General features: G+C 37.4%; 1 protein-coding gene across 1 annotated transcript; it reads left to right on the top strand.

Moving 5' to 3' along the window:
- The first annotated feature begins 2,398 nt into the window (after positions 1–2,398).
- On the top strand, positions 2,399–12,111 carry serpine2 (serpin peptidase inhibitor, clade E (nexin, plasminogen activator inhibitor type 1), member 2). Its single transcript, XM_037774227.1, has 9 exons — positions 2,399–2,645; positions 4,967–5,248; positions 5,349–5,576; positions 7,138–7,335; positions 9,180–9,378; positions 9,478–9,575; positions 10,308–10,394; positions 10,548–10,631; positions 11,496–12,111. The coding sequence occupies exons 2-9, from the start codon at positions 4,984–4,986 to the stop codon at positions 11,531–11,533; spliced, it is 1,197 nt and encodes a 398-aa protein (XP_037630155.1). The 5' UTR covers positions 2,399–2,645; positions 4,967–4,983; the 3' UTR covers positions 11,534–12,111.
- Positions 12,112–13,029: the final 918 nt, after the last annotated feature.

Raw genomic sequence — 13,029 nt, 5'->3', positions numbered from 1 at the left:
AGTTTAAAAGCTGAATCTGCAATAGAAAAAAAAAAAGAAGTGGCCTTGCGTGACATGATTATATTCGACAGCTGTGTGTTCATTTACTACCTCCAAAACACAGACACAATGACCCCATGTTTATTTTCACAACAGTCCCATCTGGACATGCAAGACCCCCGCTCCAAACACAATCCACACACCCACAAAGACCAAAATTCTGCTCTGAATCCCACTACGGGTGTCCCCTGCTGTGGCAGTGAATTCTTTAAGCCTCCACCTGGGTATTCAGTCAGAGGCTGTGTTAATGTAATCTATTAAAGCGGGGGTGCAGCCCACATATTACATGTAAAATATATATTATTATGACAGGCCACCAGTCCAGTCTTTGTTAAGGTAAAAAAATGACGATAGATTTAGTCATAATTGCCCATACACTCTCATTTAATCCCCTGTAATTCAAATCCCCATGCACCTACTCATAATCCTCTTTGGCTGCAGCATGGATGTAATTGAGCCTTTAGCCTCTTTCTAGGTGTGTGTGTGTGTATGTGTGTGTTTGTGTGTCGCCACCCAACTGTATCACCTCACCAGACAGAAAAGCATCAGGTGGTCCTTTGTGAATAACTGTGGGCAAGTTATACCAACATTTACCTGTGCACTATTTATCACTTGGAGGTTATGTAAATACAAAATCACATCAAAATGGATAAGATCAAACTCCCCTATAAGATGGTAAATGAGACTTGTTAAATTAGAAAACTGACCAGTTAATATTTTCAATGTTATGTTCTGCAAAGATTTAAGATTAAAGCAAAACAATACTTTCTGGAGTGGCAATTTGTCGCAAAAATCAAACTTAAATCAAAGGGCCACTGACACACCATGGGTATGTGATTTACGCAGGCAAAAGAGTACATTGTCCATGCAACATGTATGTGTTTCCACACACAAAAGAAAACTAAATACTTATTGTGCAAAAAACTAAATATACTAAACAAGAAAATAATTAAACTAAACAAATAACTAGCAAAAGATAGAGTAATAGAGTAAATAGAGTAAACATCTATAATAATAAATCAAACAATACAGCTTTTTATTAGTAAAACAACAACTAAATACTCACAACAAATAAATAGCTCCTACACTTTCTAATCTGAGCATTTTGCTTACCAAGCACCGCCCACCAGCACAGTCAATAGGAACGCTCAATGGGAACGCTCTCTCTCTGAAATGACCTGTGATTGGTCAAAGTCTCCCGTCAGGGGCTAGACTTTTTAAAGCCTGAAAACGGAGCCATGAGGAGGTACAGAAGTCTAGCTTTCTCTCAGAACACTTGAATTATAATATGCTGAAAGGTTATTATGATTTTTTTTGCCCAATGATGCCCAAAACATTCTGCCTACTGCAGGTTTAATGCTGTGTGTTAGTACGTGAATGCTTTGTGGTAAATTGGAGGCCCCTCAGTGATTTCCCATTTAAAGGTCCCAAATCATGCTCATTTTCAGGTTCATACTTGTATTTTGTGTTTCTACTAGAACATGTTTACATGATGTAATGTTAAAAAAAACCTTTATTTTCCTCATACTGTCTGTCTAAATATACCTGTATTCACCCTCTGTCTGAAACACTCCGTTTTAGTGCATTTCAATGGAATTGCAATGGAATTGCAACAGAATTGCGTTGCTAGGCAACAGTTTGGGTCCATGTCAGCTGATGTCAGCTGCTTTATAATATAAAAGACATGACAATCTCACTTTTTACAATATGGGACCTTTAAAGGTTGCTTTTATTGTCTTCTGAAAGAAAAGATGTCTTGGCTTAAAGGAATTGCTGCACAGAAAACAGACAAAAAGACACTTAACCTACAACTCAATAGTATGAACTGTCCATCAGTTATCTGACTGGCCCCCAATATATGCCTGTTGATAAGTTTAAAGGGGAACTACACTAACTTTACACATCAAAGTCTGTTTACAGGTCTTCGGGAGGATTACTGCATATGTGAAAAAATGTTGTATAAAGCCTCAAAAAAATCTCACTTTTTACAATATGGGACCTTTAATATGACTAAACATAACAAAGATGACTATACTCTCACATGTTGTTTTTAAACATTCCCAATAATTGTCATATCCTGTTGTAAACAACTTGCAAATTCTGAGCTGTGTTAAGTTAGCCGAAACATACCGGAAGTAAATACATAGACATTAACATGTATTATTTTTTTTTAATTTTTTTTTTTTAGGAGCGACAACTCGGCAAAGTACAGCGATAAAATAATGTCAGAATGTGAACTTAATTATATTGTAAAGGGTTTGAGAACGGTACTTGACTGTTAAAATATTTAGTTGGGTTTTATTTTGAAGACTTGACCGGAAGCTCATAAGCCGTTATTTAACGGTTGACACCACTAGAGAGCCTCTCGCTTCATGCTCGGTTGTTTGGTTTTGAAGGCGGAGTTTAGTCCATTAAAGTCCTCTCTGAATCAACGCAGGAGTCAGTAGTAGTTCTCACTTTCACTGGAATAAAGTGTTTTTTGATTTTTAATTGCGGAAGAACGTTTATTTCTCGTTTATTTCTCGTTAAAGGCAGTTTAAAGGCGGACTTAATCAGGTAACAGTTTCACCTGCGGGATAAATCGAACCAACGTCACCTCGTGATAGGTAAGTTAATGTTAAAGACTGTCGTTTTTTAACGTTACTTTTACAGTAGACTCAACAAATGTTTATATTCTACAACCTAACATGTTCAAATGTTATATATATATATAACAATTAGCTCAACAACGTTTAGCACCACCTTCTAGCAAAAGAAGAAGTTGCTCCAACCTATTTTAAATAATGTACGTTATATAGCGTTTCTGCTGTCAGTTGGGTTTTGTTTGACATCTTAAATTAGATATAAACGATAAACGTAAACGCACCACAGTAAACCTGATATTTGTGTTTTTTTGTTGTTTTTTATTGAAGAAAATTAATTTACAAACATTAAGGCATTGTAATCCAAACTCAATACTTCTAACATTACAAGGCACAATTGGATAGGAAAGATAACTTAAATTATAAAAAATAATATAATAACAAAAATAAAAGAGGGGGTAGAAAATAATTTAAGGAACTAAAAAGAAATGCATAAATAAATTGGTGTAACTTGCATTACAGTAAACTGTAGCAAAACTGTGTGTCAAGGCTATTTCACTGCCTTTAACTGCAAATCAACCGGATATTTGTGTTCACTTGCATTACAAATAGCTGTTGCAAAAAAGTGTGCTTCACATCCAGTAGTGTTGTGCTGCTTTCTTGATCTCTGCAGGATCATAGGTGCAGGTTTAATAAGCATGGTGGTTAAGGATGGCTTTTTGGTCATTTGTGTGCAGACAAACTGAAAAAAATCTTGCAGTTTTTTTTTTTTTTTTTTTTTTTTTAGCAAACACACCCTCTGCAAGAGCTTAACATAGTTTTATTTAAACTACTGCTGCTTTTGTTGGTCATATTATGCCAAATACTGCCAATATTTATACAGGGATCTCAAGCCACTATGTCAAAAGTCCATAAAATCCAAATTTGTTTTTAAAATGGAGTTTGGTTTGCCATCAAACAAACTGTGTGTCAAGGCTATTTCACTGCCTTTAACTGGAAATCAACCGGATATTTGTGTAAACTTGCATTACAAATAGCTGTAGCAAAAAAGTGCTTTTCACATCCAGTAGTGTTGTGCTGCTTGCTGATCCCTGCAGGACTATAGGTGCAGGTTTAATAAGCATGGTGGTCAAGGATGGCGTTTTTGTCATTTGTGTGCAGACAAACTGAAAAAAAATCTTGCAGCTTTTTTTCTTTTTTTGCAAACACACCCTCTGCAAGAGCTTAACATAGTTTTATTTAAACTACTGCTGCTTTTGTTGGTCATTTGTTGGCTACTTAGGCTCCTGATGGTGTATTAAATAAATAAAGTGTAAGATAGCCAATATGTCTTGTTTGTTCCTTGTTACTGAAAGAGAGTTCAATCATCCAATCCACCAAACAACTCAAAACAAGAGTCAATACCAACAGGAGATTACACTGTTTATCATTGGCAGAGCATTTTGGCATTTTTTTCTTGGGCGCTACCCACATAATCAGCTTTGCTGCTCATCCTACAAATGCATGATCCTTACAAGTTGGATATCATTGTGAAGGTAAATAAACAGGCTTTCCAACGATGTAAAATACAATGCCAATTAGCATTGTAACAACAGAGAAATAATCCACCAAACACAAGTTTCCGAACTTTTTTTCCCCAGTTTATTATCCCAAATACTACTAATAGTCATACAGGGATCTCAAGCCACTATGCCCATAAAATCCACATTTTTTTTTTAAATGGAGTTTGGTTCGCCATAAAATAAACAAGGCTATTTCACTGCCTTTGCCCAAAGATATTTAACTGCAAATCTAATCAGCAAATAAACCAATAACCTTTTATGCACAGCTCACACTGAAACTGTGAACAAATAAAACATGATTCCCACAATAAATCACATAGATGCAATCTAAGCCAGCAGGCATTTCGACTGTCTCTTGTGGCTGCATTCACTCTGCTTCAGTGAGTGGGCTGCAGGCTGAATCATTTTCCTAAAATGGTCTGAAAGACTTAATTTAGTCTAAAAATTGAAATGAAAGACCCAGTTTCGGTAGGGTGGTTATGGTTAGACTAATGTTTAGGTAGTGTGTGAGTAAGAGTTAGTCAGATCGTGCAGCACTGGATGTTGCTCAAGAACAAGCAAAGGGGCATGTGATAATGGTAGTTACCCATGATGAGTCATATGAATGGGATGTCCAACTCTTTTGGAACTGATTTTAAGGAATGCATATTGTTCTAGATTGATTGATGATGCTCAGAGGTAAACAATACATGCTGCCAGTAATCCGGGTGTCTACTGGAGAACAAATCATCATGGTTCTTGCAACGAAATGTGTCTAATATTCGGTTCTTTGTTTCCTACCAGGTGCTGTGGAGTTGACGATGAAGCACCTCTCATTACTGTGCCTGTATTCACTGGTGGTGACCTTGTATGGCCATAAGGGTGCGCTGTCCACGGCGCCCTCCTACGGTGAACGGGGCTCTGATCTTGGCATACAGGTGTTTCAGCAAGTAGTCCGCTCCAAGCCCCTGGAAAATGTGGTGCTTTCGCCCCACGGTGTAGCTTCCATCCTGGGGATGTTGCTACCAGGAGCCCATGGAGATACTCGGAAGCAGGTCCTCAGTGCTCTCCGGTACAAGAAAAATGGTGAAGATTTTTCTCTGGCAGTAGAAGTTCAGGTGTGCTGATGAACATTACATACCAGTTGTGTCTCAGTAATAATTCAAAGTTTACTTTGTCTGCACAGGCCCGTACAGGATGTTGAAGAAGCTGCACAAGACCTTGACAGCTAAGTCCAACCAGGACGTTGTGCTGATCGCCAACGCCATGTTCAGCCAGGAGGGCTTCCCCATGGAGGAGGCCTTTGTGTCCGCCAACAAAGCCAACTTCCAATGTGAGAGCAGGAGCATGGACTTCAGCAATCCCCAAGTGGCAGCAGATGAGATCAATGGATGGGTCAACAACAAGACCAAAGGTAGGAGTCATGGATGAACGTAGCAGCTATATACACACAATATAAAATATTCTCAAAGAGACCTCATAAAGGCAGGTGTGAGCATGTAGTTTGACACAGTTATGGATTTTTTAAAATTTTTTTTTACAAAACCCTTATATTCCATAGTTGCAGACAGTTATGTATAAAAGTATGTTCATTTCTTAAGTTTTGAGAGAACAGAACTGAAACTAAGAGACTCTTCATAACTCCTGAATGTGGTGAGAGTTCAGAGGGGTGTTTGGCAGAGGTGTGGACTCGAGTCACATGACTTAAACTTGAGTCAGACTCGAGTCACAATTTTGATGACTTTAGTTTCGACTTCACAAAATCAAAAACAACTTGCAACTTGACTTAACACCAGTGACTCGTGACTTCACTTGGACTTGAGCCTTATGACTTGATACCTTCCCCCAAGCCTAAAGATTTAAAAGTCTGTTAATTAAAGGAACAGGGTGTAACAATTAGAGGGCTCTATTGGCAGAAATGGAAAATAATAAAGTGTTTTCTTTAGTGTATAATCACCTGAAAATAAGAGTCATGTTTTTGTTATCTTAGAATGAGCCGTTTATATCTACATAGGGAGCGAGTCCTCTCTTCACAGAGACGGCCGCCATGTTTCTACAGCGGCCCACAACGGAAAACCAAACACTGTGTTAACTTTTGCACAAACTGCAACTTCCAGTTTACTTTCACTTGATATTCTCAGAGCTAAACTAACTGTCTTATGCTCCACTACACATGCACTCTACGCACTATCTCTGCCATTCTTCAAATGACCTACGCTACTCTTACAACAACTGGCTCTAGAGATGGCATTTGCGATTTCACGTCAGCCACCATAGTTCTCCTTCATGCTTGGCACACGAGAGACGCTGTTATATGCAACTTCACAGCTAGATGTTACACACTGACTGTACTTTTTTTTAAAGTGTGCGATGAATTGATTAATTTCCCTTCATTCCTGGAATCAACTATTCATTATCAGCAAGTCAACACCCTGATCCACTTTGTTTTAACCAATTTGACAGCATCAAGTTGCAGGAGAAAACCATGAAGAACGTTACGTTACTGAGCGCAAGTTGGAAAATATGAATCCAAAGATAATTCCGTTAGCGTACACAAATTACGCGGTTGTCAACAAATAATCAATTGCAGTATGTCAAACGTGCGGGTCGAAAATTACAGACGGAGACGCAAATGGCATTCAATTTGCGGAAGAGTGCATTATGAATTGTTTAGGGCTCAAAACCCAAAGTTTAGGACTTGAGACTTACTTGTGATTTGCAAAACAATGACTTGGATCCACCTCTGGTGTTTGGGCCACTGTATACTTACCTGCAAGTCTATTTATATTATCTTCATACATCAAACACATACTCAACCTCCCACTGAACTCTTCACGGACCAAAGTAGAAAGCCTCGACTTTGTAATGTGGTCAATTTTCAAATATGATGCTGCATTATTCCTCATCTGTGCTGAAGTGAATATGAAAGAGATTGTTTTAAAATAATAGTGTTTCCTTGTTGCGTATTTATCCAGGTCACATCCCCAGCTTGATCAAACCAGACATGCTGGACGCGGCTCTGACCCGTCTGGTCGCTGTCAACGCCATCTACTTCAAAGGTTTATGGAAGTCTCGCTTCCAGCCCGAGAACACCAAGATGAGGCCCTTCAACGGGGGCGACGGGAATGTATATAAAGTCCCAATGATGTCCCAACTGTCCGTCTTCAGTATCGGTGAGCGCTGATGTTTCCACTGATGTTTCTACTGATGGTCTTCTGTGTGAGACCAACCGTTTCAATATTTCTAATTAGAGCAATTATTCTTTTGCTTTCATATCATTGACTTACATACATCTAATGGTTTAGATGCATCATGATGCAGAATAACAGATATTCTTTATTACATTTTACCACCAAGTGACATTTAAAGATATCTAGGGCCATAATTAGAAGGTAAGGGTGCAGTATTGGATTCAGACTGGTTGGAATTAATTGGCCAGATAAGAAGGTTGTCATTTGTATTAGTGATAAGAGCCTGTTGAGACAAGTCAAATAAAATTACACTGCAATAACATGATTACACATTTTGGATGCCCCGTGTATGTAAATCCAGAGCAATATAATTTTATAGTAAGGGGTCTTCAGCTTCTTTCACCATGAAATATAAGGAATCATTCCTATTATTTAGATAAAATATATTTCATATAGTCATATGATATTGATTGCAGGTCCCTGAGTTGAATCAAGTCGAAATCGTATCATAGCGTACTTTGTGATATCAGCAAATATCGTATCGTTTTCCAAAGAATCAATATAATATTGCATCGTGATGAAACTAGTGACTTACACCCCTAATGTCTGGACTGTCTGGACATGGTTGAACCTTCACCAAAATAAGTTTGGACAAATGACAACAAATGGGCCTATCAGAAGCTGCCATTAAACTCAGATATACTGTAGATTTAATGATTAAATAATTTTAATTTAGTTTGTTTTTATGATGTAATCCCAGCCAGTTCATTGCCAGTTTATGATTCACAGTGTTTGTTGAGTTGTAAGGAAGTGCAGGCCCAGACATGCCACATCCGTAGGATATTATTTAGGCCTGTGTGAAATGAAATGATATGCTAGTCAGTCGTCTATATTTAGATGAAGTAGTCAGAGTTGTGTTAGAGTGCTGTGGACAGATTCTCATACAGTACTGGAGTTAAACTGAGGCCAAGTTCAGCTATGAGGCTCAGACGTTTGTGTCGTGTTGACTTTAGTGTACATAGTCTATTGTCCCCAAAGTACCACACCTAGGTCATAAAAAGTTTGTAACAGCCCTGAATCACTTGTTTATGCCTTTATACAGTCATGTTTTATGAATATAATGGGATTTACACATACTTGGCTGTATTACTTCAGAGCTGTGATGTGGTTTAATGGCCATATAAAGCATGAAAAACTGTTTGTTGAACAGTTGAATGGATGTTTATGATATGAGACCGGTACTGCTGTAACTTTATGTGCTTTCTTTGGCCAAAAGCAACTTTTCTTATCTAAGTTAAACTGTTCATTTGTCATACTTATTTTGCAGCTAAGTGCCTTAAATTGTGTTGTTATTTGAATGGAGAGAAAAGCTCTCTAAAAGTGCATCTTGGTAGACTCAATAGAGGTCTAAAAACAGCATCCCTGTGTAAATACGAATTGTCTGTGTTGTTTCAATATCACTGTTTTCCTATCTTCCCTTGCTGAAACTAATAACCTGTTCAAGAGAGCCTTTTGGGGGGTTTTGCTATGATAAACATCTGCTGTCTGGTAGGTCTTTTCTGTGGAATAATCTGTTTGTTGTCAGGAAATGATGCATTTTCCGTTTCTAGTTTGTTTATACTAAATAAAAAAATACTGAGCAGCGATAGCAAAGAAATTAGTGTCAACCACAGAACGTTCTTCAACAGGAAATCTGGTAAAATGGATCGTTGGATACCATCAAAAAACATTTACCACATGTGCTATTGTACAAGGCTTGACTCAAGTTTCATCCTCACCACGAAACAATTAACCCTTAACCTGTCTTCTTCTTCTTCTTCTGCCAGGCTTGGCCACCACACCTCAGGGACTGAAATATAAGGTGATTGAGCTTCCCTATCACGGCAACACCATCAGCATGTTGATAGTCTTGCCCTCTGAAGAGGACACGCCTCTGTCCCATGTTATCCCGCACATCAGCACGGCCACAGTGCAGAGCTGGACCAAACTGATGAACATGAGAAAAGTCCGTCTGCTCATTCCCAGGTAAGACACACACACACACACACACACACACACACACATACATATACCACAGTTGCTCTTAAAACTTCTTTGACTGACTGTGTGTGTTTGTGTCTGCAGGTTTACTGCTGATGTGGAGGTAGATCTGAAAGCCCCCTTTTCAGCGCTGGGAATAACAGACATGTTCAGTCAGGACAAAGCTGACTTCAGACACCTCAGTGAGTGAAAGCACAGTCAGTCCAAAACCCCAAAAGTGACGCAATGTCTCAGAGTATTATTTACAACAGGTTTATTTGGATATGAGGAAGGCTTGAAAATATGAAAAGCATTGTTGGCTGTTTACTGCCAGAGTCAGTCAGAAGTATGAACTGTGTCTCGCTGTCCAGTGTGAAAACCAGAACCACTCATGTTCTCTGAGTGATGGAATGAAAGGAGCTCTAAATGTGATACTCTAGCGCCATCATGTGGTGTTATCTGCAAAGGAGTTTATAGGATAACTGCAGGAAAAACAACAACCAGGGTCTCTTCTGACAGATGTGGATTTTTGCTCTCTACCATCATGTGGTGTAATGAAGCAATCAGTTAATACCTTTACTCGATAATTTATCAACCAGGCTAATACTAAACACATTTTTCCATGTGTATTTCTTTGTTAACGCTTTGTGACACCAAAGAGGATAAATGCACACATAAGATAGATAGATAGATAGTAACTTTATTGATCCCAAGGGCAATTCAAGTTTCCAGCATCACAGTTCCATAGTGCAAACATATTAGTAAAAAGGGACAAGTAAGTAGTACAAAGTATAAAAAATATACCAGATATAAAAACCATGGGCACGTAGGCCCTTTAAGAATTACTCATAAGTAGATAGTGTTGTTTTGTTATCTGAATTGATTACTAGTATATTATTAACTCCATCATGCTCATCATCTTGTTGTTTTGTCAGGTGCTGAGCCTCTGCATGTATCCAAGGCTCTCCAGAAAGCCAAAATTGTGGTGAATGAAGATGGAACAAAAGCAGCAGCAGCCACTGGTGAGTATTTGTTCTTGGACTTACATGTTGAACCAAACACAAAGCTGTAAGTTGATGAAAATGTTCTATATAACGTACTTACAGTATTGCACATTAACCGATGCTGTCACAGTTTCTGACATGTTTTTACAATGTGTTTGCTTTTGTGTTTAGCTGCCATTTTGCTGGCTCGGTCCTCTCCACCTTGGGTTACAGTGGACAGACCTTTCCTCTTCCTCATCAGACATAACCCAACAGGTACGGTCCTATATTTCCATCTGGGTTTACCTTTAAAGGTATATAAATTAGGGCTTTCAGAGTTAACGCGATAATAATACGTTAACCCAAATTTGTTTTAACGCTACTAATTTCTTCAACGCATTAACGCAACTTCGAATTTTTGTCATACTAGCTCTTCAAGAGGGAGGCAAAATAACGCTCCAAACTTAGGCTAAATTTTAGCGAGGAAAAACTGGCATGGACATTTTTGAAGGGGTCCCTTGACCTCTGACCTCAAGATATTTGAATGAAAATGGGTTCTATGGGTACCCACGAGTTTCCCCTTTACAGACATGACCACTTTATGATAATCACATGCAGTTTGTGGGCAAGTCATAGTCAAGTCAGCAAACTGACACACTGACAGCTGTTGTTGCCTGTTGGGCTGCAGTTTGCCATGTTATGATTTGAGCATATTTTGTATGCTAAATGCAGTACCTGTGAGAGTTTCTGGACAATATTTGTAATTTTTTTGTGTTTTTTTATGTATGAATATATACATACATTTGCATAAAGCAAACCCACTCCCGTGTTGATAAGAGTATTAAATATTAACATTAAATCTCACTTTAAGGTACATTTTGCACAGATAAAAAATGTGCCATTAATTTGCTATTAATTGTGATTAACTATGGACAATCATGCGATTAATCGCGAATAAATATTTTGATCGATTGACAGCCCTACTTTAAAGGTATAGATCTAACATTTGTGCAACTACATGACAAATGAACTGGACATATTACCATTTCAAATATGGCAATTAATCACCAATGTTAGGCTTAGTGAAACCAGAAGAAAGCGGTGCTTGACTATAATGAGTTCTCCTTGTCTCTGTCCCAGGTACCGTCCTCTTTATGGGCCAGATCAACCAGCCTTGAGCCCAGCCATCACTGGCCGGCCCCTGGTACCATCGTAGGCCATCACAGGAAATGCTTCTACACTGCCACGCATGAACAAACACGTACACACACACACACCCACATACAGTACACACACACACAAACTTTGCTGTAGACTTATGTACAGTGTGGACATATGATGTTATTTGTTTTAAATATTGCTTTTTATGTTACCCATTTTCTGTAACGCATAACATGCTTTATACAATGTTTTGCAGACTAAAATTTTCCAGCTGTTTTAATTTTTTGTATACTTTTTTTTTAATTTGTTACATTTTTAAAAGACTTTGAATGTCATTTGTGTATTTTTTCAACTCTGGAGTAGGATAATCAGTTTATTTATCATATCGCTGTTTCAGTTTAAACGTTCTCCATCACAAGTCATATCTCTCCAGTCTGTTCTAAGTTTCACTCCTAAGTTATGGCGACGTACATCCCATCTTGAACGTCTTGCATTCAGCTACTTTACAATGATTGTTTCCCTCACGGAGGAAGTCTTCTGTTCATCATACTTGCTTCATATTTGATCAAATAAATACACATATTTATAACATCAATGATTTTTGGTAATGGTATTCTGTATTCATTCTGTTGTGTTTGCATTTTCAATTATAACATGATCATGGAAATTAGTGATGGTGCTTCAGAACAATTCATCCAAACTTTATTCAGCAACTATTTAAAGAAACAAAAAAACACATCCATGTATTTTCGAAATCAGTTATTCACAACCTCTGGGCCGGGGCCCACTGGTGGGCCGCACAGTGTCATCTACAGTAGGAGGCCGCGGAGGTACTGGCACACTTTGCTAATGTATATTGTAGGTTATTCTATGTTTATATTTTAGATTTTTTTATGTTAGTTATAGTAGTCTGGTATATTCATAGTGTATTCCAATATTCGTTATAGCGTGTATTCTATGGATATATTTCTCTAGTGTTGATATGTACATTTTATTTACTGTTCCGGTGCATTGCCCGGATAACCTGCTGTTGTAACACAATAATTTCCCAATTTGGGATCAATAAAGTACATCAATCTATCAAAAATAAATGCATAAATAAATAAAAATAAATGCACAAATAATAAATGATAATTTATGGAAAATAATCCATATATAAAAAAATGGTAAAAGCAAAATAAATCAATTTAAAAATTAAAAGAAATAAATCCACAAATAGATGCATAGAAATAAATGCACAAATAAATACATAAATAAATGAATAGTAAAAGCAAAATAAATAAATACATTTAAAAATAATAAAAACAAATTAAAGGGAAAAAGGGAAAATTAAACAAAATAGTTAATAAAAAAGGAATTAATATAAAGATAAATAAATAAAGAGGCAAATTAAAACAGAAATATCAATTTATTTACATTTGATCAATCAGTCAATGGCTACATTTATTTTAATTTAATTTTTGCTACATTTAATGATAATTAATTGTTTATTTATTTAGTCATTTGTTTTTTT

This window comes from Sebastes umbrosus, chromosome 7 (assembly GCF_015220745.1).
Source record: "Sebastes umbrosus isolate fSebUmb1 chromosome 7, fSebUmb1.pri, whole genome shotgun sequence".
In the NCBI taxonomy this organism is placed as follows: Eukaryota; Metazoa; Chordata; class Actinopteri; order Perciformes; family Sebastidae; genus Sebastes; species Sebastes umbrosus.
This window is presented reverse-complemented; position numbering and strand designations above follow the sequence as displayed.